Source organism: Antechinus flavipes, chromosome 2 (assembly GCF_016432865.1).
Source record: "Antechinus flavipes isolate AdamAnt ecotype Samford, QLD, Australia chromosome 2, AdamAnt_v2, whole genome shotgun sequence".
Lineage (NCBI taxonomy): Eukaryota > Metazoa > Chordata > Mammalia > Dasyuromorphia > Dasyuridae > Antechinus > Antechinus flavipes.
Window position 1 is genome coordinate 387,951,771 of NC_067399.1, and position 25,899 is coordinate 387,977,669.

General features: G+C 37.4%; 1 protein-coding gene across 2 annotated transcripts in view; it reads right to left on the reverse strand.

Moving 5' to 3' along the window:
• SIL1 (SIL1 nucleotide exchange factor) overlaps positions 1-25,899 on the reverse strand; it is a 323,522-nt gene that overhangs the window by 194,436 nt on the left and 103,187 nt on the right. For both annotated transcript variants that reach the window (XM_051978489.1, XM_051978488.1), the window contains 2 exons: positions 12,950-13,064; positions 8,029-8,164 (listed from right to left, as the gene is read on the reverse strand). In XM_051978489.1, the coding sequence (XP_051834449.1) occupies positions 8,029-8,164; positions 12,950-13,054 (241 nt within the window). In that variant the 5' untranslated portion in view covers positions 13,055-13,064. The remainder of the gene's footprint in view (positions 1-8,028; positions 8,165-12,949; positions 13,065-25,899) is intronic.

Consider the following 25,899-nt stretch of genomic DNA (forward strand, 5'->3'; position numbering starts at 1 on the left):
AGTTGATCTAATCTTACAAGAAGTTGTTTTGGCCAGAACCTGAAACAAGGTACTAAGTAGAACTAATTAAGACAAGGCTTGTGTTCACACCTTTACTCACTGGAGTCCACAAGTATGTTAGCTTCACAAAGTACACTTTCTACACCTCCCTTAAAGCTCATTGGGCCAGAGAGCACTATGGGAGAAAACCCATAATCCATTCTCTCAGAAGAGGCAGATAAAAGGCCAGCGATGAGGGATCTATGGCAGAATACATTTTTTCCTCTTGGCTGGCTGATCGCGCTGGACTCCAGAGGAACGACTCTGGTGCAGAGAACACTTTGACAGATTTCAGTGGAGCTACGCCAGAAGCCCTCTCTCCGCGGCAAGTTGGTGGCTGGGCTCCCCAGAAGGAGATAAGAGACCTTCCATCTCTGTCTTGGTTAGAGGCAGAAGAAAGCAGAGGCAGAGGCTGAAGGACAGAACCTTTGGATTTGGAGACATCCGAAGGGCTCCAAGCCTCTAAACCGGCTGTGCTTTGAGAAGAACAAACTCCAACATTTGAACTCTAACTGTTTTCTAGGTCACATATGTGGAACAAGATAAGCAACATCCCAAATAATCAATGAATCAATGAACACTTTTAAAATACTCAATATGTTCCTGACATCATGCTAACTGCAAGATACAAAGAGAAAGCTTTAACAAGGCCTATCTGCAAGGAGCTTACATCCTACTGAGGGAAATAACAAGTACATAAATTGGTACATACAAGACACATACACAATAGATAGGTAGGCTTACAGATGAAGGCACCAGAAACTTTAAAGTCTGGGAAAGGCTGCCAGCAAAAGATCATACCGCAGCTAAGTCTTAAAGAAAGCCAAGAATTCTAAAAAGTAACAATTGTAAGGAGATCAAGGTACATAGAGTATGAATTCATAGGTGAAGAGCACCAAGTAGTTCAGCAAAGCTGGAATATAACGTGTATGAAGGAGAAGTATATGTAACAAGATGGAAAAATAAGGGGCCAAAGAGTTGAAGAGTTTCAAACACAAAGTATTCCTCTCTAAACATGCTAAGGAACCACTGGAATTTCCTAAGGGGGAGTAGGGAGAAACACAATATGGCCAGACCTAAATCTAGGAAATTCATTCTGGCAATTATTATAGAAGACAGATTATCATGGAGAGAAACTTAAGGTTGGGAGTGAATTAGAAGACAAATGCAAAAACACTACAGGCAAGACAGGATGAAGGCCTGGACCAGGGAAGTGGCAAAAGAAAATATAGAGAAAGGAATGTTGTATCTAACATATATAGGACTGCTTGCCATCTAGGGGAGGGGGTAGAGGGAGGGAGGGGAAAAATCGAAACAGAAGCGAGTGCAAGGGATAATGTTGTAAAAAATTACCCTGGCATGGATTCTGTCAATATAAAGTTATTATTAAATAAAATAAAATTAAAAAAAAAAAGAAAGAGAGAGAAAGGAATGTTGTAAAGGAGGAAATAACAGGAGCTGAGGACTGATAGGATTTGTGGCCCAGGAAGTTTGTGCAGCAAGACTGCAAAGTTGGATAATGGTATTCTCTATAGAAACAGACAAGTCTGAAAAAGGTACACTTAGGAAGCAAAAATAATGACAGGTTTTGGACATATTGAGTTTAAGATGCCTATGAGATCCAATGAGCTTTTGGTTCTCTTGAACTTTAAGTTTATTTTAAGTTATTGATACAGATTGATGATTATATAAGAACATATGCACATAGCCCTGTTTGTAGTGGCTAGAAACTGGAAATTGAATGGATGCCCATCAATTGGAGAATGACTGGGTAAATTGTGGTATATGAACATTATGGAATATTATTGTTCTATAAGAAATGACCAGCAGGATGACTACAGAGAGGATTGGAGAGACTTACATGAACTGATGCTAAGTGAAATGAGCAGAACCAGGAGATCATTATACACTTATGACAACGATATTGTATGAGGACATAATCTGATGGAAGTGGATTTCTTTGACAAAGAGACCTAACTGAGTTTCAATTGATAAATGATGGACAGAAGCAGCTACACCCAAAGAAAGAACACCGGGAAACAAATGTGAACTATCTGCATTTTTGTTTTTCTTCCCGGGTTATTTTTAATTTCTGAATCCAATTCTCCCTGTGCAACAAGAGAACTGTTCGATTCTGCAAACATATATTGTATCTAGGATATACTGCAACATATCTAACATATATAAAACTGCTTACCATCTAGGGGAGGGGGTGGAGGGAGGGAGGGGAAAATCGGAACAGAAACGAGTGCAAGGGATAATGTTGTAAAAAAATTACCCTGGCATGGATTCTGTCAATATAAAGTAATTATTAAATAAAATTTTAAAAAAAGAATATATGCACATACATACATGCATATATTTTAGGATAATAAAAGAGAAGACCACCACTCTGGATGTATAGGACAAAGACAATAGATGACTGTTTCTATTTTCCCTAAGAAAAATCATTTTTTGATTGCCAAGCACATTAGAAAAATAGCTAATATGAAGTTAAAACCCAAACACACCGAGGGTGTCCCAAGGCCCAGAATTCTCAATCCTTAATGAATTCAAGTCATCAGACCTAGATAAAATACATCTTAAAGTACTTATTAAGTCTCTGTCAGTGGGCTTTAAAGGGATTTTTAATGACTTTTTAATAAAACAATGTCATTTCCCAATAATAACTCCTCACCACTCAATAGAATCTTCCCTAGTAAAAAAAGTAGAGTTGAGCAAAATAAATCAATATATTGCATTTAAAAAACCAATAAGTAAGCAAGCATTTATTCAACATCTTTCTTTGTTTCTTTCTTTCTTTTTTTTTGCTGAGGCAATTGGGGTTAAGTGATTTGCCCAGAGTCACACAGCTGGGAAGTGTGAGGCCAGATGTGAAGTCAGGTCCTCCTGAGTTCAGAATGGGTGCTCTATCCACTGTAGCATCTAGCTGCCCCTATTCATCATCTTTGGGTTGGCTTGAATCTGGTTCCTAATAAAATTTTAGAATGTATTACTAAAGAAATAATTAGTGAACAACTAGAAAATAAAGAAAACAAAAAACCACTAGGGTTTCATCAAGAACAAGCCAAGCAGAAGACTAATTTGATTACATTTATTAACAGGTAATTAAGACTGATAAATCAGGGAATGCTATAAATATATATGGTAGCTTACCTAGATTTCAGCAAAACTTTTGACAAATTTTCTCAAGCTACCCTTGTGGACAAAATGGATACATATGGGCTAAAAGTACAGTGAGAAAAATCTGAAATCTGGTGAATGACTAGACACAAACAGTAGTTTGTTAATGGAGCAATACCAGCATGTGAGGAGACCTCTTTAGTTGTGTGCCCTCAGAGATCTGTCCTTGGCTCAGAGCTATTTAATACTTTTTCTCATGACTTAAGATAATAAAGATATAAGTGACATGCGTATAAAATCTGCAAATGACAAATCATTGAGAGGGAAAGTTAACCTAAGGGATGAATAAGTGGATCCAAAAAAGACCAACAGGCTACGAGGTTCGACTAAATATATTAAGATGAATTTAATAGGGATAAAAAACTGTGCTCAAAACAAAATTGATGTCAAAAGTACAAGAGAAGGCAGGCCACTAAATAGTTCATTTGAAAAAGATCTGGGTTTTTTAAGAGGACAGCAGGGTTCAATGAGCCAACTGTATAATGTGACAACCAAAAAAAGAATGCAAACTTAGGCTGTACTGAAAGGTAGGGTCACCGAAAATAGAGGTAGTCATTGTCCCATTATGCTCTGCAGGGGTCCTCAAACTTTTTAAAATAGGGGGCCAGTTCACTGTCCCTCAGACTGTTGGAGGGCCGGACTATAGTAAAAACAAAAACTTTGTTTTGTAGGCCTTTAAATAAAGAAACTTCATAGCCCTGGGTGAGGGGGATAAATGTCCTTAGCTGCCGCATCTGGCCCACTGGACGTAGTTTGAGACCCCTGCCCATGGTCAGACCCCAGCTGGCATGTCAAGTCCTGGGAAAAAAATTCTTTCAGGGTGTTACACTCTATTCAGCACCCCTTGAAAAACAGCACTGCAGAGTTACTGTCTTTCCTACTCATGACTGTGAATGTCTCACACTATATCCACACTTAAACACTTTCTTTTAGGTGAGACAGCTCCTAAAATAAACCCTAAAAGTAAGGAAAATCACTTCCAGGAACAAGAAACACAAAACAAGGCTGCTTACTTGAATTCAAAAACTGATAAATTGTTTCAGGAGTGTCTTGGTGATACAATGACTAGGGGAATGAATGAGAAAAGATTTCCAGGTAGATTGTAGACTGAAGAATGTTGCCACAAGTTGTTGGTACACTCTCTGAGGTCTGAGACCACGGGAAACATGATGAGTTTCTTCCCCATGAACACAATACTGACTACAACCTATTTCTATTTCATATCTAGTCTTCCAGGGAAATCAGTTTCCTTAGACTCTGGCATAATATAAGCAACTCCTTGCTTCAGCACATCCTCAGGCTATTATAATGGATTTAGGAATACAAGGTTAGGATTAAATTCATGGAATAAAAGAAGTGATAGAAACCTCAGGAGGTCATCAGGTTGAATGCCTAGCTTTCTGATAATGCTATAGATCAACCATTTACCTTTTAAAAAACCACTAAATAAGATTCCTACAGTAACATCCTTAGTGACCTGAGTCTCAAAACCATTATAATAAGAGAACTTTCTAAAATCTTAAAAAAATCTGAATTCTTCCTGTTTACATTTAACTCTATTCTTTCAATCTCTCCTGAGTGCAAAGAAAGAACTAATGACTACTATGCAAGTTTTTACCTCTATGTTACAGGACTTATTGAACCTTATATTTCCTTGAAAGTTTCAGGTCAAAATGATTGGGAAAAAACTTTTTTCCCATGACTACTTACTGGGACTGCTAATTTGAGAGTCAAATCTGAGGATTAAGCAGGTGAAAATTTCCCTACTTATGCTATCAAGCACGGAATTTGCAGGAGTCTCCAGTGGGATGAGCTATTCTCCTTCATTTGAGTGAATTCCACTTCCCCAGAGGAAGACAGTTCTCTTGATTGCTCCCAAGAAGATTTCTGAATGTAAAGTTCATAATTACATTTTGATTACAGAAGTGGGGAAGGGGATAGTGGACCACAGAGAGTGAATGCTCATCTAAGAGGTTCCAATTTACTGCAAATTTATGTCTCCAATGAACCTCACAGCTTGTTAGCCACTCCAAATCTGCTTTTGCTGAAAAGAACCTTTCTTTAATAACATACTTCCATCTGTAAACACTGAGACCTTCCCAACATGAGACACTGAGGGTGTCCCAAGGCCCAGAATTCTCAAGCTTTCTCCTCCACCTCTACTTTTTTCAGTACATCTAAAGAACTCTTCAGGACAGAGACACAACAAGGTAAGAACACAACAGGTATAAAAGGAAAATAAAGGCACAAAAGTGCTTCACCACAGGTTTCTGGGATTCAAATTAAATTTCTGACTTCTGAGAATTCCTGTAAAAAGATAGGTCTATAGCCTATTAGACAGATGGAAAGAAAACCATGGAAAGGAAAAGTTGTAAAGGACTTTTGAGACGCTACAAGACAAGAGTATAGGCACAAAGTTCGATAGAAAATTAAAAATAGGATTGTGATCAACTTTTAAAAAAAATTATAGCTTTTTATTTACAAGATATATGCATGCGTATTTTTTCAACACTGACCCTTGCAAAGTCTTCTGTTTCAACTTTTCCCTTCCTCCTCCCCAACTTCCTTCCCTAGATGGCAGGTAGTCTAATACATGTTAAATACGTTAAAGTATATGTTAAATACAATATATGTATACATATTTATACAGTTATCTTGCAGCACAAGAAAGATCGGAAGATAAAAAAACCTGAGAAGGAAAACAAAGATGTAAGCAAACAATAACAGCAAGAGTGAAAATGCTATGTTGTGGTCCACACTCATTTCCCATACTTCTCTCTCTGGGTGTAGCTGATTCTCTTTATCATTAAACAATTGGAACTGGTTTGGATCATCTCATTGTTAAAGAGAGCCATGTCCATCAGAGTTGTCGTCGAACTTTTTAAGACTACAGTCAACAGATTTATCCCAGATGTCAGAGCTTACATGTTAAAAAGGAACAATGAAACTCTTTCCTATTTTTCTATTAATAAAAACACTTTTTCTGAGGAAGACAGAGGAGACATTCATCTCTATTTCGTCAAGGTATTCATCTCTTTTGACAAAATATAGCCTTTATCACTTGCATTTGTAGGGGAACATCACACGGAATCATGCTGTTGTCCAACTATGATTCAAGACTCAACCTTCACCTCTCCGCCTACTGCCCCCACCTGAAAATCAGTATTACAAAAACGGGAAAAATAAAGACAGAGGAGGAGCTCCAGGATCCAACATGTTAGTTAGCCCCTGAAATATGAGCTCACCCAGTATTAGCTCGGTCCCTAACCATCTGGACTTGCTAATTCATCATTGTTCCATTATAACAATTGCCTGTGGGCTCAGCATGAACTATATTCTTACAAATGTAGCAAGATGGCAGAGTAAACTGATGACTGCTACTGCACAGGGAAATATAGTCAGCAAGGATGCAGTAAGGAACCATTGACAATGGACCAATGACATAACATTGTTGCCATCATCAGCACTTTCAATGCGACCTTGCCCCAGCTGAGAGGAAGAGTCTGGACTGAGTATTATAGCAACATCCTCCTGCAATATTGCAAATGTCCCTTATTATCTGCAGAATGTAATTCCCATAGATGAGAATCAACTGATCCTACTTAGAGTATCTTGTTCTCCTCTCAAAAGAGTATCCAAAGAGAAACTCAGGACAAAGAGGAAAATGAAATGGGAATTAATTAATGTCACACACACATGCACACACATCTGGGTATGCTTGGTGTATGAGCATAACCCTTCTCTATAGAACCAGAGAAAAACCACCATCTATCCAAGTGGGCCCAGCCAGAACACTTCCCCATTCAATAGATAATAATGATACAGCAGAGCAGACACACCACAAATTCCAGATATAAAATGATAACTGATTTTCTTTCCCTTCTTCCTCCTCAAAATCCAACTATTCACACTGGATTGAAAGTAGAGAAAAACAATTCTTTCTTTCTGGGCAAATATTCTACATAATGGCAAAAAAAGACAAAATCCAGAGAGCTTAAAAAAAATAAATGTGTTGACCTAGGGGGTTTCTTACCCCTAAGTGCATGAAATGAAATTTAAATCCATTTCATTTGTCCTTTGCCCACACCTGAAGATTAAAGAGCAGCCGAGAGCTGCTTCCCTCCCTCTGGATCCACAATCCTCTTAAATGGTAACAAGAGTTGGAAGAAATGGAAGGAAAGTTGAGTTTTTCAGTTTCAGTCTCACTACATGATTTTCTCTGGACCCTAGACACAGACCAGGTTAAAGGTTGAAGTTTCCTCTACTTCAGGGGATGCCTCCCATCTAAAAACAATGTCCAGCTCAAAGGTAGAATCTGACTTTTCACCTGGAACACTGGCACAGGTCCCTTTAACCACTGAATAATTCTGTCCTGCACCAATGCTCAGGACTCTCCAGTGAACAATATTTCGGCAGCAAAGAGCTGAACAGCAGAGACCAAAATAGCATTTGCCAAGTGAGGTACATGTCCCTGCCTCTCTGTGCTTCAGAACTGCAAGGAAAGAAAGTTTTCAATCATTTGCTCAGAAAGCACAGCCACCCACCACCTGCCTGCCAGGGCACTTAAGTACTGGAATTTCTGTGCTGCTGGATAATTAACCTTTCCTTAACCTCCCCCTCCCCACTAGAACCTGCCTCACTCACAGCATTGGTCCCCTTCTGCAGGCCAAAGAGAGACTGCTTTTTCAAAACTGGACTCTCAAGATCAAAAAGAATATGCAGGTTCAATTCAAAGTACATTTTTAGGGTTGGTTTGTTTTGGGTTTTCTTTTTGGTCAAATCTCTGCCTGGAATTAAATTCATTACCTGGCTGAAGGGTCTGCCATTGGTTTGTGGGATAAAACACTTTCAGGTCTTCATTGTCAAGTTCTTGTTCTGATGACACCTCTTTCTTTTTTTCCTGGATATTGTTCTTCTCTGGATTGGACAATGAAAAATGGTTCTGTATTAAAAAAAAAAAAAAAAAAAAACAATTTGTAACTTACTCTAGCTGGTTGACAGAGAGAACATGACTCCATATTTTCCTGAAGATGAAACAAGTTAAGGTAAAGAGAAAATAGGTCAAACTCCCAGTGCTAAAAATAAAGACTATGGTCCTAAATGGTATATCTAGAACAAAACTTGTTTGTTCAAAAGTCATGTCACCTTTCCGATCAGCCACTTTGCTATCGGCTAGCTTCAGTCTCTTACACTGACAAAGAACAGGAAAAGAGAGGCTGAACTAGATGAACTACTTCCAAGATCTATTCAGTCCTCACAACCAACTGTGTATCTAGGGGAAGTAACCTTTCCTAGTTTCCTCCTATATAAAAAGAACTACAATTTGCACTAACAACTTCACAGGTTTGTCAAGAGATTGATGAATGCAAACAAGAACTCTATAAATAAACTAGTACTCATAAGCAAATAAGGGGAACACAGAAAAGTTACCTGTCAGATTAAGAAGGTATGACCAAACAAGAGATAGAGAAGACCACAAGAGGTAAAATAGATAATTTTTATTATATTCAAATAAAAGGATTTTGTTTGTGCAAAATTAGAAGGAGAACAAGAAACTGAAGGGAAAATTGTACAGCAAGTTTCTCTGATAAAAGTCTCATTTCTCAAATATATAAGGAATTAAACCAAATTTATAAAAATAAGAGCCATTACCCAATTGAAAAAAGGTCAAAGGATATGAACAGGAAATTTTTAGAAGAAATAATATAAAAATACCACCTACTTCCATAAAAAGAAATTCCAAAGCCTCAATGCAGATTGCAACAAATTTTTTTCACTTTATTTTTCTTGGATTTGGGGGATCCAAATCCCCCAAATCCCCCTTTGGGGGAGGGAGGCTGTTTTTTGGTTTGGAGTTTTGTTGTTGCTGCTGCTGTTATTGTTGCAACATGGCTAACTTGGAAATGTTTGCATGATTTCACAAATATAATTGAGAACACATTTTTGCCTTCACAATGGATGGGGGGAGGAGTGAGAGGGAGAAAATTAGAAAATAATTTTTTTTAAATTAATTTTTAAAATGAGTAAATTATAAATGTTTACAGTGTAAAATTCAAAATTAAGAAGAAATCACTATCAAAAGTCACATTAAAATCTGCTCTATATCTCTAAATAGAGAAATGCAAATTAAAACAATTCTGAGGTACCACTTCACACCCATCACATTGGCTAATTTTTCAGAAAAGGAAAATAACATGCTGGAGGGCATGTGCAAAAATAGGGACATTAATGCATTTTTGGGTGGAGCTGTGAAATGGTCCAACTATTCTGGAAAACAGTTTGGAACTATGCCAAAAAAACTATAAAAGTGTGCACACTTCTGACCCCACAATACTGATACTAGATCAAAGAAAAACAGACTCATATGAACAAAAATATTTATAGCAGCTCTGTGTTAACAAAGAATTAGAAATTGATGGGATGTTGGAGAATGGCTCCAAGTTATAGTAAATCAATGTGATAGCATACAACTGTGCTATAAAAAAATTATGAAGGGAATGGTTTTGGAAAAATTGAGGAAGATTTATATGAATTGACACAAAACAATATGAACAGAAGAGAACATTGTACACAATAATGGTAATATTGTAATGATAATTATAAAAGACTTCGCTTCAGCTCAACACAATGATCCATGACAATTCCAAAGGACTCATGAGGACTCAAAGTGCAAATTGAAGCATAAGTTTGTTTTTCTTGTTACTTTTTCCCCTAAAATGTGTTAATGCGGAAATGTTTTGCATGACTTCATATGTATGATGGGTATCACATTTCTTGCTTTCTCAATGGCTTAGGAGAAGGAAGAAGGGAGAGAATTTGGAACTGATTAAAAAAAAAAAACAAAACCATACACATACACTAGTAGTATTTCCTCATCTGTAAGATCTGAAATCTATAAGAAATTATCTTTACTGTTCTTTCTGACATTGAATATATGTTCTATGTGAATGTAATTATAACCTTCTATCTCCTCTACTGACTACTTGGTTTCTAAAATCCCCTCCAGATATGCCTTCCCCTTACTTAAATTCTCCAGACCCTGCTTTTAACTAGCAGTGAGGAGAAAAATAATCAGATCAACTTATTTTTATGTAGGAGTTAAGAGTTGATAATGCCTTAATACCTTCCAGGCCTCCAGAGGCATTCATATTTTAACAGAGGACCAAATTTTTATTTAAAGGAACAAATCTCTTCTGGTAGAATAATAGGCCAAATATGAAGTCAATCAAAGGGACATTTAGGAATAGAAACCTCTTGAATTATAGTATCCAGATAATTGTCAAGTTAAAAACCTGAACCTTCTTTTGTGGGCAGTCTCTTCACCATGAGTGACAACATGGTGTGTGTTATTCCAGAGACAATTGTATTGTCACTGGATTAACTCTCCCAGTTGCAGTTCTACTTGATTGATGTCCCCAAAGGGTAGCTCTCCTCCAGCCCCAAACTCCCTACACACAGCCTACCCTCCTTTTCCAAATTCCTTTTGTGTGTGTTGTCTTCCTACATTATACTGTACATTCCTTGAAGGGAGGAGCTCTTTTTCCTTACTTATATATCCCAGGGCACAAAGTAGGCACTTAAATGTTTATTTTATTATATTGTATTCCACACTCCTCTATATAATTTAATCATCCTATAAAGATCAGAATTGTAAGATTTCATTTGGGCCGCTAAAACCAAGCTTCTTAAATAGTGGATCCCAACCCCAATATGGAAATTTGAGAAATTATTATTTATTATCAATAAATGTTTTATTTGTATACCTGTTTTAGACATCTATATACTTGGGATCACATAAAAATTTCTCAAGAGAAAAGGGAATGCAAGTGGAAAAAGTTGAAGAAGCCCTTCCCTAGCAGGTATAGGAAAGGGGGGGAGGCCAGGACCACTGAGGAACAAGTAGCAGAAAGTTCCTTGTTCAGCACTGTCAACTTTTACAAAAGATTTTCAATGGTTTGCACAAATGCCTTTGGGAAAGTGTAATTTCAGGTTCTTGGTGCTCTTAGCCCGTGCTCTGGGCACCCATGAATATATCATTAACAATCCATTTTTACTGTTGTGAAGGTGGCTGACTGCATAATTTAGATTTTAAATGCCACCAGGACAGCAATTTTTATGGTATGAGAGAAAAAGACACTTCAACTCCTACTTGTGCTTAGCACATGATGAAAGATTATGACAAATGGATACAGCTTAGGAACAGCCATAAGGATAAAAGCAGCTTCTGTTGATGAAAGTCAGTATTAACATTTTTTTCTGAGACTAGACTCAATAGAGCTAATATAAATGGGCCAGAATAATTATTGCTCTGAAAGCTCATTTATTTGGTTGGACTATTATCCAAAAGGGACTTAATAACACAAAAGTCCTTAAGTAAATTAATCAGCACGCTTTTGTTAATTGTGCATCTGTTAAAGCTCAAGAGGGAGGTAGGGAATCCTCACAAACCTGGGAAACACAAAACTGACTCATTTTCAAGAGGGCAAGAACAGGGAAACAACCCCATCTTCATCTCTGACTATCTTTCCCAGGGGCATCCAAAGACCAGCTAAGCCAGATACTTTAGCTAGAAATCACATCCCAAGTAGAACCCATAGTCACATTGCAGACAATTTTCAGAACACTGACACTATAATCCCATTACTATTTCCCTTTAAGGATGATAATGAAAACATCTCTGAAAGGATCTTCATGAGAAAGCATTAAAGGTTCAAAGGGACAAATGAGTCTAAAGAACACATTTTCTCTAGCTTAACTACAAAGCAGGGTTGAAAGACAAAGAAAAAATAAATGATTTTAGAAAGAAAGTATAAATTTGCCATGAGCCAAAGGTGAACCTTGGCAGCACTAAAGATTTTGATTAATTTGATCACAATTGTCATTTGCACTTTAAGGGCCTCTACTGGAAAGCCTGGAAGCATTTTACTCAATGCTTAGATGGAACCTCAGGAAGACTCCACAGGGATGGACCCAAGTGAGTAAGGGAGGGTGAGATATCAAAGAAATAACAATAAAGACTTCACTCTAAGGCAGCGACATGGTCAAGGGCAGAAAATAAATCGTAAAGGAAAAATAAGCCCAAGAGGACCCTGTGTTTCATGTTATTTCCCAGGATAATGGGATGCCAGCTGTGGTAGAAGCTATGTTGGTAAAGAAAGAATAAAAGAAAAAGAGGGAGCAAAGACAAAAAGAGAGAAAAGGAAAAGAGTCTTTTCTTGACATTGAAGGATCTCTATCAGCAGTTTTTTACCTTCATTAGAATCACGAGCTTCCTCACCATTAGATTTTAAGACACAGCTTTCAGAAACTTCCTCATCAGGCAGATAGAGATAGAGACATATATGCATGCTAACATGCCATAAATTTGCCATGAGCCAAAGGTGAACCTTGGCAGCACTAAAGATTTTGATTAATTTGATCACAATTGTCATTTGCACTTTAAGGGCCTCTACTAGAAAGCCTGGAAGCATTTTACTCAATGCTTAGATGGAACCTCAGGAAGACTCCACAGGGATGGACCCAAGTGAGCAAGGGAGGGTGAGATATCAAAGAAATAACAATAAAGACTTCACTCTAAGTAACAACAAACTGGAGCCACCTAATGCAGTCTTAGTCATTCAAGTTAGGAGGAACAAAAGTAATTCTCTTCTCTAGCAGCCCCAAGAAATGCCAGTGATTTCTTTAGCCCAGTTCTAGGCTTCTTCTCGATCATGAATCAAATACTCACCTGGACATGATTATTATGGCATGAAGAGAAGTGTGCAGCTGCCAATAGCCAAAGCACTATGCCCAGTAGGGATATCCTTGATGGGAGGAGGACCTGGTTTGCCATGGTCACCAGCCTAATGACATAGAGAGGAGAAAGTTAGCACAGACTTCATGCTATCTCTGATTCATTTAGCTGCACCCCAACCACCCTCACAATTCCCAGAAATCCTGCCACACCTGGGTCAGCAGCTCACACTTAAAACTGCCTCGGGTGTTAAAGAGCAGCAAGGAGGAGGGGAGCTCCTGGGTCACCTCTTGGTCTTCAGACACGCTCCAGCTGTCCCATTTTCAGGGAGCACACCCAGTTTTACTTGTTTGTCACCCAGGTAAAAGTCAGCCCCAGGCCTTTCCAGACTTAGCTTCTTAGGCAAAGTGAGAAAGTTAAGTCAAGAATAAAGAGCTGTTGGAAGATAAAAGGAAGATAAAATATCATGGCTTTCCCCTTTTCCCTTTCCCTTAGCCTGGTAATTGGGTTATTGATACAATTAAAGAAGTCCCATAATAATAATAATTGCCCCCAGGATAAAGCATGATCTACATGATACCATTCAGAAAGTATTAAACTATTGATCTTAGACAAGAAACTCAAGAACTGAATAGTTTTTACTGAAGAATAAATTGAATGTTAATCTCAAGCTCTATTTTAATATACTATAACCTTTTTCTGGTTAAAAATTCCTGTAAAAGTTTACCTCAATCCTTCTATGACACAAATATGGAAGAGCCAGGAAGAGCCAAAGCAGAGAAAGAAAATTACAGACCAATCTCTCTAATGAATATTTTTGCAAAAATCTTAAATAAAATATTAGCAAAGAAATTATAGTGACTTATCAGCAAGATAATAAACTATGACCAAATGGGATTTATACCAGGAATGCAGGGCTGGTTCAATATCAGGAAAACTACTACTTTTATCAACCATATCAATAACAAAACCAAGAAAAATCATGTGACAACCTCAATAAATGCAAAACAAGCTTTTGAAAAAATACAGCATCCATTCCTATTAAAAACACTAGAGAGTAGAGGGAAAAGGGGAGCTTTCCTTAAAATAATAAGCAGTATCCATTTAAAACTCATAGCAAGCATTATTTGTAGTGGAGAGAAGCTGGACACATACCCAGTAAGATTAAGGGTGAAACAAGGATGCCTAGTATCATCACTGTTATTCAACATTGTACTAGAAATACTGGCTTTAGCAATAAGAAAGAAATCGCAGGAATCAGAATAGGCAATGAGGAAATAAAACTATCATTCTTTGCAAATAATATACTTAGAGAATCCTAAAAAAAAAAAAAAAAAAAAAACCATCCAAAAACCTACTGGAAACAATTAATAGCTTTAGCAAAGTTGCAGAATATAAAATAAACCCATACAAATCATCAGCATTTCTTCATGTTATTGACAAAGTCCATCAGCAGGAGATAGAAAAAGAAACACCATTTAAAATAACTAGAGAAAATAAAATATTGGGGTATCTATCTGCCAAGACAAACCCAACAACTATATGAACACAGTTACAAAACACTTCTCATACAAATAAAGTCAGATCTAAACAACTGAAAAATATCAATTGCTCATGGGTAAACCGAGCTAATATAAAACTAATAATTCTGCCTATATTGATCTACTCATTCAGTGGCATACCAATCAAACATCCAAAATATTATTTTATAGAACTGGAAAAAATAATAACAAAATTCATCTGGAAGAACAAAAAATCAAGAATATCAAGGAAATTAATGAAAAAAAATCCTTAAGACACAAAGGATGGTGACTTAAGAGTACCAAAATTAAAACTATATTATAAAGCAGCAGTCATCAAAACCATTTGGTACTGCCTAAGAAAGAGTGTGATGGATTAGTTGAATAGATTAGATACACATTACACAATAATCATGGTCTACAGTAATCTTGCATTTGATAAACCCCCAAACTCCAGCTTTTGGAATAAGAACTCATTATTTGACAAAAAATGCTGGGAAAACTGGAAAATAGTATGTCAAAAATTTGAGATAGACCTATATCTCATAACCCATATGAAAATAAGGTCAAAATAGGTTCATGATTTGGGCATAAAGAATGACAACATAACCATTTTAGGAGAGCAAAGGATAATTTTCCTGTCAGATCTTTGGAGAAGGGAGGAATTTATGACCAAAGAAGAACAAAATAGACAATTTTTATTACAATTAATTAAAAAGTTTTTGCACCACCAAACCCAATGGAAACAAGATTAAAAGGAAAAAATCTTTACAGCCAGTGTTTATGAAGACCTCATTTCTAAAACAGATAAAGAACTATGTCAAATTTATAAGAATACAAGTCATTCCCCAACTGGTAAATGATCAAAGGATATGAACAGCCAATTTTCAGATGATGAAATTAAAGCCATTTATAATTATATGAAAAAATGCTCTAAATAACTATTGATTAGAGAAATGTAAATTAAAACAACTCTGAGGTATTACCTCACACATCTCATATTGGCTACAGTAACGATAAATATTAGAGGGACATTAATGCTTTATTGGTAGAGTTGTGAAGTGATCCAATCTTTCTGAAGAGCAATCTGGAACTATGCTATCATGCCCTTTCATACCCAATCTGGAACTGTGCATATCCTTTGACCTAGCAGTGTCACTACTGGGTCTGTATTCCAGTACAGAATTTATGAATCCAAGAAAATCATAAATGAGGAAAAGGAACCTACCTATGCAAAAATGTTTGTAGTAGCTCTTTTTGTGGTAACAAAAAATTGGAAAATGAATAAATGCCTATCAATTGGGGAATGGCTAAATAAGCTTGTGACATATGAAGGTAATGGAATATTACTGTTCTATAAAAAATGATAAAATGATTTTAAAAAGTACTGGAAAGATTTACACGAACTGATGCTGAGCAAAAAAAGTAAAACCAGGAATATCACATACATAGTAACAGCAAGATTGTGCTATGATCAGCTATGAAAAACTTGGTTCTTCTCACTGGTTCAGTGATCCAAAGCAATCTCAAAAGACTTTGGACAAAAAAAATGACACTGCATCCAGAAAAAGAACTATAAAGATTACATGTAAATAAACACATGCTATGCTCACCTCCTTTTTCTGTTTTGTTTTTTTTCTTCTCCCCTGGTTTTTCCCTTTTGTTCTGATTTTTTCTCTCTTGATAGGCTTCATTAAAGTAATGTGCATTAAAATAAATAAATTCATTTTTAAAAAAATACCTCAAATGGCCTTGGAATATAAATGTAGATGGGCTGTAAATGATATGAAAATTATACCAATTGTGATATTTCTCTCTTCTAGAAATGCATGATATAAAAATGTTCAATTAATCATCATCTATACCAGATCTATGCTAAAATGCCAAGTACAGAATTCTTCCCTCACTCCCCAACAATAGGAAGAGCTATTTGGCTATTCATATCATGTGGATAAATTAGGAGTCCACAAGACTTCCAGTAAGATGGAGGATCACCAGGACTTACCAGTTTAGCTTGATTCTATCCCATCCAGGACTTACCATGTGGTCCATCCCTATCTCCTACAGACTCCTAGACACTACCATCTGACCTTCTGGTGATCCTCAAGATCCCTGGATCCTGCCATCTTATATCACAATGTTTCCATATGTCTTCTCAACTGGAATGTGAACTACTACAAAGTAGGAACTAGCTCATTCTTTTTTCTATTTGTATCCCCAGAGTTTAGCACAGTGTTTAGGAAATAATAAGAGCTTATTTTTTTTCATTCATTCATATAAATTCCCAAAAGTGATAGATGAATTCAACAAATTAAACGTCCTAGCCATTAAGACCCTAATCCACTCACCAAAATGGCTTTCCTCAAATGTTTCATTCCTCCTCAAACCTCTCACAGCTTCCCTTCCCCATACTCTAGGCTAAGAAATGGCCTCATTATTTTACTGAAAAAAATTGATACAATTTCCTAAGACTTCCCTTACCTCATATCACATAACTGAGATTTCTTCCCCTGTTCCTTCAACCAAGTTCCACAAGAAGTAGACCTTTTCCTTGAAAACAAATATTATTCCAGCCCACCAGATTATGTATCCTCAATCTTTCATCTCACCCTATATATCTGCTGCTATCATTCAGCCTGCTAACATAACTATATAGCCTCATCTTAAAAAAAAAAAAAATACACACACATCCCTTCAATTGATTCAACCATCCCTGCTATCATCCTATATCACCAGTGTGAGGAATGTATGAGAAGTTAGGTTTCCATAGATATTGTCAAAACAGGATGGGGGGTGGGGAGAGGGTGAAGTACCTTGTTAAAATATCTCCAACCAATCATCTGTGAGTCAAGGAACTGCCTAACAAAGTTCCTGACAAAGGGGTCCAGGCTTTCACCAACCCAAACCCACATATACCTCTCACATTGGCTAAGATGACAGGAAAAGATGATGATAAATGTTGGATGAAATGTAGGAAAACTGGAACACCACTACATTGTTGGTGGAATTGTGAACAGATCTAGCTATTCTGGAGAGCAATTTGGAACTATGCCCAAAGGATTATCAAACTCTGCATATCATTTGATCCAGCAGAGTCTGTGTCTAGTGGGTCTATAACGTAAAGAGATCATAATAAAGGGAAAAGGACCCACGTGTGCAAAAATGTTTGTGGCAGCTCTTTTTGTAGTGACAAGGAATAGAAACTGAGTAGATGCCCATCAGTTGGAGAATGACTGAATAAGTTATGGTATATGAACATTATGGAATATTTTTGTTCTGTAAGGAATGACAAACAGGATAATTTCAGGGAGGCCTGGAGAAACTTACATGAACTGATGCTAAGTGAAATGAACAGAACCAAGAGAACATTGTACACGGCAACAACATTATCATGTGATGATCAACTCTGATGGACATGGCTCTTTTCAAGGAGGTGAGTCAGACCAGTTCCAATAGATTGTGATGGAGAAAAAGTCACCTGCATCTAGAAAGAAAACTGTAGGGATTGAATGTGGACTACAACATAGTTTTTTCACCTTCTTTTGTGTTGTTTTCTTACTTTTTGTTTTCTTTCTCATTTTTTTCCTTTTTTATTTGATTTTTCTTGTGCAGCATGATAAATGTGAAAATATGTATAGAAGAATTGCACATGTGTAACATATTGGATTACTTGTTGTCTAGGGGAAGGGATGGGGGGAAAAGAGGTAGAAAAATTTGGAACACAAGGTTTTACAAATGTGAATGTTGACAACTATCTTTTCATATATTTTGAAAATTAAAAAATAGTAAATCTGACCTGATTGTAATTGGGATTGTAAATCCCACCAACTGTAACTCTGATTATTAATCCAACCAATTATAACTAACTTTGACTGCAAATCTGACCAATCCGAACCTTGAAGGTCAGGGTAAGGAACTAAATTGACAATATAAAGCTTGCTCCAGCTTCAGGATTCAGTGTTTTACCAGTAAACACACCCACTTCTTATGAGAATCACTGAATAAAGTATTCTTCTCACTCTAAAATGGTGTTGGTAACATCACTCCTGAACTACCTTGCCACTGGGGAAGTAGAGGGCAGCAGCAGCTTGTCCTAGACTTACTCCCCAATCCTGCTGAGTTCTATGGGTCTTTTGATAATATCAGCTAACAGCTAAGATTAAGACAGAAGTAGAATTAAAGTTGGGGAAAGAAATAAATGAAGTGGCACTCAAAATACTAAAGTTTACATAAAAGTTTATGGTAATAAATGCAAGAAAATTATTAGCTAGTCCTATAGCTTCACCACTGTTAACATTATTCTGTGATTATGGATTTGATCCTACAACTTTGTGGTGCCACAACAGTTCTTTATTCCATAATTCCCTCCCTTTCCTATCCAGAACAATTCAGGATTCTCTCAAGGTAAAAGATCTTTAAGTTCTCTAAGGAGCTATATGACCCGGATAAGTCATTTAATCTCTGTTTGTCTCAGTTTCATCATCTTTAAATGGAAATATAATAGCACCCATCTTTCAGAGCCATTATGAAGTTCAAATGAGGCAATATTGTAGTGAGTACAACATAAATGTTACCTCTTACTATTTTTATGCCATAATGCAAAGAATTACAATAGTGTTTATTTCTATTAATTCTAGTGTCCTGTTGAACCTCTTTCCTCTACCTTCCTATTTCTCCTTCCTACAGCTTCCCAAGAAACAGGCTTAATTATCACAGTTTCCAAATCTTATAAGGGAGTCTTAGCCCTACATTCTTAGGTACAATAAGAAACCTCATCAATCATTTGGCTATCTCTCCACATCTCTCCCCCTCCTCTCTCCCCAAGGTTGAGATATTCTCCCTCTTCAACTCAGCCTACTGGCTTCCCAGACTCACTTTTAGTCCCAACTAAAATCCTATCTTCTACAGAAAACCTTTCCCAAACCTTCTTAATACTAGTTCCTCCTTCCTTCTGTGGATTATTTCCTATTTATACTGTATGTAGCTTGTTTGTATATATTTGACTGCATGTGGTCTTCCCACACTAGATTAGGAGCTCCTCCAGGGCAGGAACTGTCTTTGGCCTCCTATTTGTATGCCCAGCACATTGACAGACTTCCCAAAGGACATTTGGAACCAGGAAAGAAAACATTACTGCTGGCCCAGTGGTGAGCTAAAAAAAGCCTTATTGAATGGAAAAATACAGGCTCAGACACTAAAAATAGCTGCTGCACTTTTACAGCAGAAAATGCCGCACTTTTCTTCCTTTTTTTCCTTTCAATAAAATGGGAAGGTTGAGTGCCACACAAACCTTCCCCATGCCAGGCTCTCAAGGAGCAACAGTTCTAGCATTCCTAGAGACATGGAGTTCACAAAACCTTAATCATCTCCAGGATGATTTGTGACATCTCTGTGAGGCCATGAAAAGTAAGGACCAAAGACCACAGACTGATATTAGTGCAGGATGGTTGCTGAAGCAGTACCAACTTCCCTCCTTGAAACTCCTCCTACTAAAGGGTGAAACAAATCCTGGGTCCCCTGATGGCTAAAGGGGAAGAAGAGGTGGGAGGGAGAAATGAAAAAGCAAGCTGAAGAACCCTACATACAAGGAAGAAAGAAGCCAGATTAACCCACACTTTCAAACTAGTCTTGAGTTTTCCTTTCTCCAAGCAGTAGTTAATGTAATACATAGTAGAATAGGACACCCTTCCTCATAGCCACTGCTAAGCAACAAAACAGGTATTGGGGAATAGAAAGAAAAGAAGAAACAGAAGGAATGGAGATAAAAGAAGAATGAAGAGGAAAGGAGAAGAGGATTAAGAGAATAAGAACAAAAGGAAGAAGGGGAAAAAAGAGACAAACTGAAGAAAGGTCAGAGGTAGCTGACTGATAAACCTCACTTCCAAAGGGGCAGATTGATTTGCTGCCATGCACAGTTGGCACAGCAAAAATGGTAATTTCCATATGGCTCCCAGCAGGCACAAGCATACATAAAGAGAATAACACCTCCAGCGGCCTCCTCTAGTCACAGAAAAGGAAGAAAGAGTGATAGATTCACCGATTGGATTCTTCATCTTCCCAATAAACCCAAACTATAGAGCTTTGTTATTCATCCCTTTAATTTTTCCTTCCTCATAAAACTTAATCTAAGGGTACAAGAAAACAGCTAAAAAAACTAATAGAGAAATGAGGTCAGGACATTTCCCCCTTCCCTCATTCAGGGTAGCACTGATCCCAGGATGGGAGGCTCCTCCCCTCTCCCCCCAACTAACCTAAGCAAAGCTGACTAATTTGCCTACTTTCATCTAGTCTTCACCGGAAGCAAGACAGGTGAAGGAAGAACACAGTTTTTCCTGGGGAAAAAAACTGGGTTTTTTCAGCTTTACTCAGAGCACAGAGCAAGGAAAATATTTTACAGTCATGGTCATCAAGACTACCCAGGATCTACCTAGCAGCATTAGCAAGAAGGAGCCTGACATTTGAAGCCAAAAGATTTCCAAATGTTAAGTAGTCAAAAAGTCTACTCCCTAGGCACAGAACCAGATGAGCACACAGATTTGGCAAACACTTGGGATGAGCTCCCTAATATTCTCTTACCTATCCTTCTCTTCCTTCTTTGGATCCAAAGCCCGAAACTGCCTGGGATATATCTGTACCTGGATACATCTAAGACAAGTTCATTCACCGTTACCCTTGGACCTGTGCTGTTAACAGCATGCATTTTTAATTTTTTTTTTCACCTGACTTAAAAGATCATAGCTCAGCCCAGGAAACAAACTTATTTCAATATTCCACCTAAGTATCCTTGGGCTTCAGGACAAAAGAGATAATAAGGTACTTGAGGTACCCATTTTTCTATCAAAATTGGCCATTTATAGGCTATGCCACGATTTAAATAAAGGTTGGATGTTCTCAACAATCTGTAATGCCAGTTTACAGCAGCCCAGAGCAGATGCTCTGGGGAAGAGTGTGGGCAGAGGATTGGGGGAGGGGGAAAAGAGACTCGACAGCCTTCACCTACTACTCATTCCCACTCCATTCAAAAAGAGCAGGAAGAGGGATGCAGGGATCTGTCTGGCAGCGGAGAAGGGGAGGGGAGGGAAGAGGGGGGGGGGGGGAATCACAGATCAGACAAGATGTTTCCTTGTAATTTGTCTCAAGGCACAAATACAAAAAGAAGAGAGCATACCCTGGGGGGAAAAAAGGAGGTACTGAGAGCTTGTTTTGGCTCCCAGACATAGAGGTATAGCTAAATAGTTCCAAAGCCACAGTTCAATGGACCTTCTACAGACCAGATAACCAAACTGCTAACTACAGAAGCCTCTACTGAAACTTTTATGAGTCGGCACTAGAATTTGGCTGATTATCAAAAAAGTTCTCCCTGAATCTTTGAGGAGAAGAAAAGGGGAGGAAACCACAAATTCCAGATATAAGAAAGAAATGCACTTCCCTCCCTCCCCCCACTCCAATCACATATGAAGTCAGATCACACGCAAAGCCCAAACCAGAATTCTAATTAAATATCCTGCCCTACAATTTAGGGTTCTCTCTCCTAGTCCTCTGTCTCCCAAAGAGCATCTGTGCACCAAGCAGTTCATCCCACAATTCAGACATAAGAAACAAAAGCAATTTGTTGTGTTGCAATTCACATAAGGAGGATAGGAATTTTAAACAAAGACTCCAACAGCTGAAGATAAGAAAGACTAGAAGGCAAACAAAGCCCATTCACCATATTTCCAATATCATCAATCTAATGAGTCTGTGGCTATTGCCAAAAAGAACAATCAATAGTCAGGGACAGCTGTAAGAACATCTGGAAGACAAAACACTATTTTGCAAACTTAAGGTTAAAGAGTGACTTCTTCCCTGAGACACACATTCATTATTATTTATGGGCTGCACAAGTGCACATACACATATACAAACAGTCACTCACCTTTCTACAAACAAGAACTTGTCATCTAAATTGAATAGGCAAATGTGACACTGGAAAACAATACGAAGAAAAAGGCCATGGTCATAAGAGGGGAAAAAATGAAGAGACTTAAGGAAAGAAATGAATTGTAAAGAACAATTTGAAGGAGAAAAAAAAATATTCAGAGGGCCAACCACACAGTCTCTTTCTCAGAAATGTGAACCATGGGGAAAATCATGAGGTGGACAGTGAGAAGAATCCTAAATTGGAAAACAAAAACTGTATGTTCTGATTCCATGACAGTATTTCACATGAGACAAAAAGCAAATAATGGTATTTTGAGGTCTGACTACCTACACAATCAAAAAGGTATCTACTTCATAAGACTAAAAGAATGAATGAAATGAGCTATACATGTACTGGATATTTGCTGTGATCACACCAAGAAAGATTCAAGGTGGGGAAAAAGAACAGTTAAGGAAAAACACAAAAAAGTTGTGTGATTTGAGGTATCTTTTCATGTTTCTGAGTTTCAGTTTCTTTACATGGATAATGAACTAACTGCACTAGATAACTTTTAGTCTATGATGTCTAAATTAGAAAGAACAGAAGGAACAAGATGAGCCCTAGAACTATAGCTAGCTAAGGAGCTTAAAACAAAAACAAAAACAAAGGAAGGCCAGAAGAGCTAAAAGAAATAAACTATGAATATAATTTAGGCATGACCTACCCTGATAAATTCCTATGACAAAGAATACCTTGGTTAGTTTAATTGAGAACAGAATTCCCACTGTACTAACAGACAGCAAAAAACAGAATGGAATGGAACAACTTACTTTTGATGTTTGATAACCAGGAACTTAATGGGTGCTGAGTTTCTAAGGCAGGTAAGGACATTGAATCGTTTTTTAGATGACTTCAGTTTGGTGAAGTAACAGGCCATCCAAATAAAAATGTCTTTTATGAGCATTTGAAGATATGGGATTGGGACTTGAGTGAAAGATCAGAACTACAGATTTAGAAGTCATCACCAAAATGGTGAGTTGAAACTCTAAAAATGGATGAGCTTTTCACAAGAAAAAAATATAAGAAAAAGAGCAGTAGGTCAAGACTTGAGTCTAAAATAAAATAGGAGGAGGAAGAGAAGCCAACCAAGAAATAAAAAGCAGTTAGAGAAGTAGGAGAACCAGGATGTTGGAGTGTCATAATCCAGCTAATAAATAAGAAAATGTAAGTATTTTCTTACTACTAATTAAAACAAAAGGCAAAAATGTGGTCCTGATCCTCATGGAACAAATTCTTCTTCTTCTTTTTTTTTTAAACAGTATTTTATTTTTCCAAATATATGTTTTCATAGTTCTCAACATTTATTTTTATAAGTTTTGTATTCCAAAATTTTCCCTCTCTTCCCTCCCCAAGATAGCAAGCAATCTGATATAAATCAAATATGTGCAATTCTTTCAAACTTATTTCCATATATTTCAAATATATTTCCATACTTGTCATATTGTGCAAGCAAAATCAGATCAAAAGGAAAACAACATGAGAAATTTTAAAAACAAACAAAAAAGTGAAAATACAAATCTTCAATCCATATTCAGTCTCTATAGTTCTCTCTCTGGAGAAAGATGGCATTTTCTATCTCAGGTCTACTGGAATTGCCTTGAATCATTACATTGTTAGAAGATCCAAGTCCATTACAGTTGCTCATCACATGTTGGAATCCTTACAAACTATTAAGTCATTAGAATTGATAGAGACAATAATTATCTAATTTAGCATGGTTCAGTATGATTGATCTGATCCTACAAGCAGATGTTATGGGCCAGAACTTGAAACAAGATACTAAGTGGAATTGATGGAAGCAATGCTTGTGCACTTGGGTTTGCACCTTTAAGAGTTTGAGTTTACACATTAGAGATCACACATTAGAGCTCACACTTTGGCGTTCACAAGTAGGAGATACACAAAGTTAACTTTGTAACTTTGTGAATTCACACCTCCCTTATTCCCTCCCTCAGAGGAAGAGTCAACCTTTTACACCCAGCATAAATAGAGCTTCAGTGAGCCAGTCAGGGTCAGTTCAGAAAAAGCCACAAGTCAGAGTTGAACTAGAGCCAGAAATCACTTCGGAAGATTGACAGAGAGTTCAATTAGGGAGATTGAGAAGCTAATCTTCAGTAGGGCAGAAGCAAGATTCAGAGAGAAGCTGAAGCTAGCAACAAGAGCTCTTGAAACCAAAAGAAAGCTAACCAGGCTATTTTGGAAGAAACAATAAAGAACTACTTTAACTCCTGGCTGCATTTGAAGTGATTATTACTCTGAACTGAAATTAAGGCTGCCTCCTGAACCTCCCCAAGAAACCTGCTCCCAGAGAGAACGATTATATTATACAAAAGAGAACATCACAATCACATAATCTTGCAGTTACTATGTACAACGTTTTCTTGGTTCCGCTCACTTCACAACATCAATTCAACCAGATCTTTCCAGGCTTTTCTGAAATCAGCCTGTTCATCATTTCTTGTAGAATAATAATATTCTTTTTGTATATCATAATTTATTCAGTCATTCCCCAATTGATAAGTATCCAGTAAGGAACCGATCCTATATTAGAAAACATGTAAATAATTATGTACAAATAAGATAAATAGATATAGAAATAGAACACATATACACAAATAAATATATAGGGAGAAACAAAGAAGAGAGATGGAGAAAGGAAATCAGGGAGGGAGGGAGGGAGGAGGGAGGGAGGGAGGAATGAAGGAAGGAAGGAAGGAAAGAAGGAAGGGAGGGAGAGAGGGAGGGAGGGAAGGAGGAAGGAAGGAAGGAAGGAAGAAGGAAGGAAGGAAGGAAGGGAGGGAGGGAAGGAGGAAGGAAGGAAGGGAGGGAGGGAGGGAAGGAGGAAGGAAAGTAGGTAGATGGATGAATGGATAAGCAAAGAAAATCTCAGAGGGAAAGAGGAGAGGAAGAAGTGAAAATGGACCAAGAAATGCCTCCTATAGAAGATGGAATTTCAGCTGAATTTTAAAAGAAGTCAGGCAAATATGGAAATATGTTTAGAAGAATTGCCTATGTTTTACCTATATCAGATTGCCTGTTGTCTTGGAGGAAGGAAGAGAGAGGGAGAAAAATCCAGAACACGAACTTTGCAAAGGTGAATGACAGGGGCAGCTAGGTGGTGCAGTGGACAGAGTACCAGACCTGAAGTCAGGAGAATCTGAGTTTAAATCTGACCTCAGACACTTAACATGTCTTAGCTGTGTGACCCTGGGCAAGTCACTTAATTCTAACTGCCTTGGGGGGGAGGGGAAGGTGAATGCTAAAAACTATTTTTGCACATATTTGGAAAAATGAAATATTAATTTTTTTAAATCTTAAAAAAATTAAAAGTCAGGAAAAATACGAACAAGGTAAATCAGAGCCTTCCAAGCTTGGGGAGTGGCAGGGAGGGGGAACCAATGAAAAGATATATGTAGAGTATGTATGTATGTACGTAGAGTCCGGAGAAGAAATGCCACATTTAA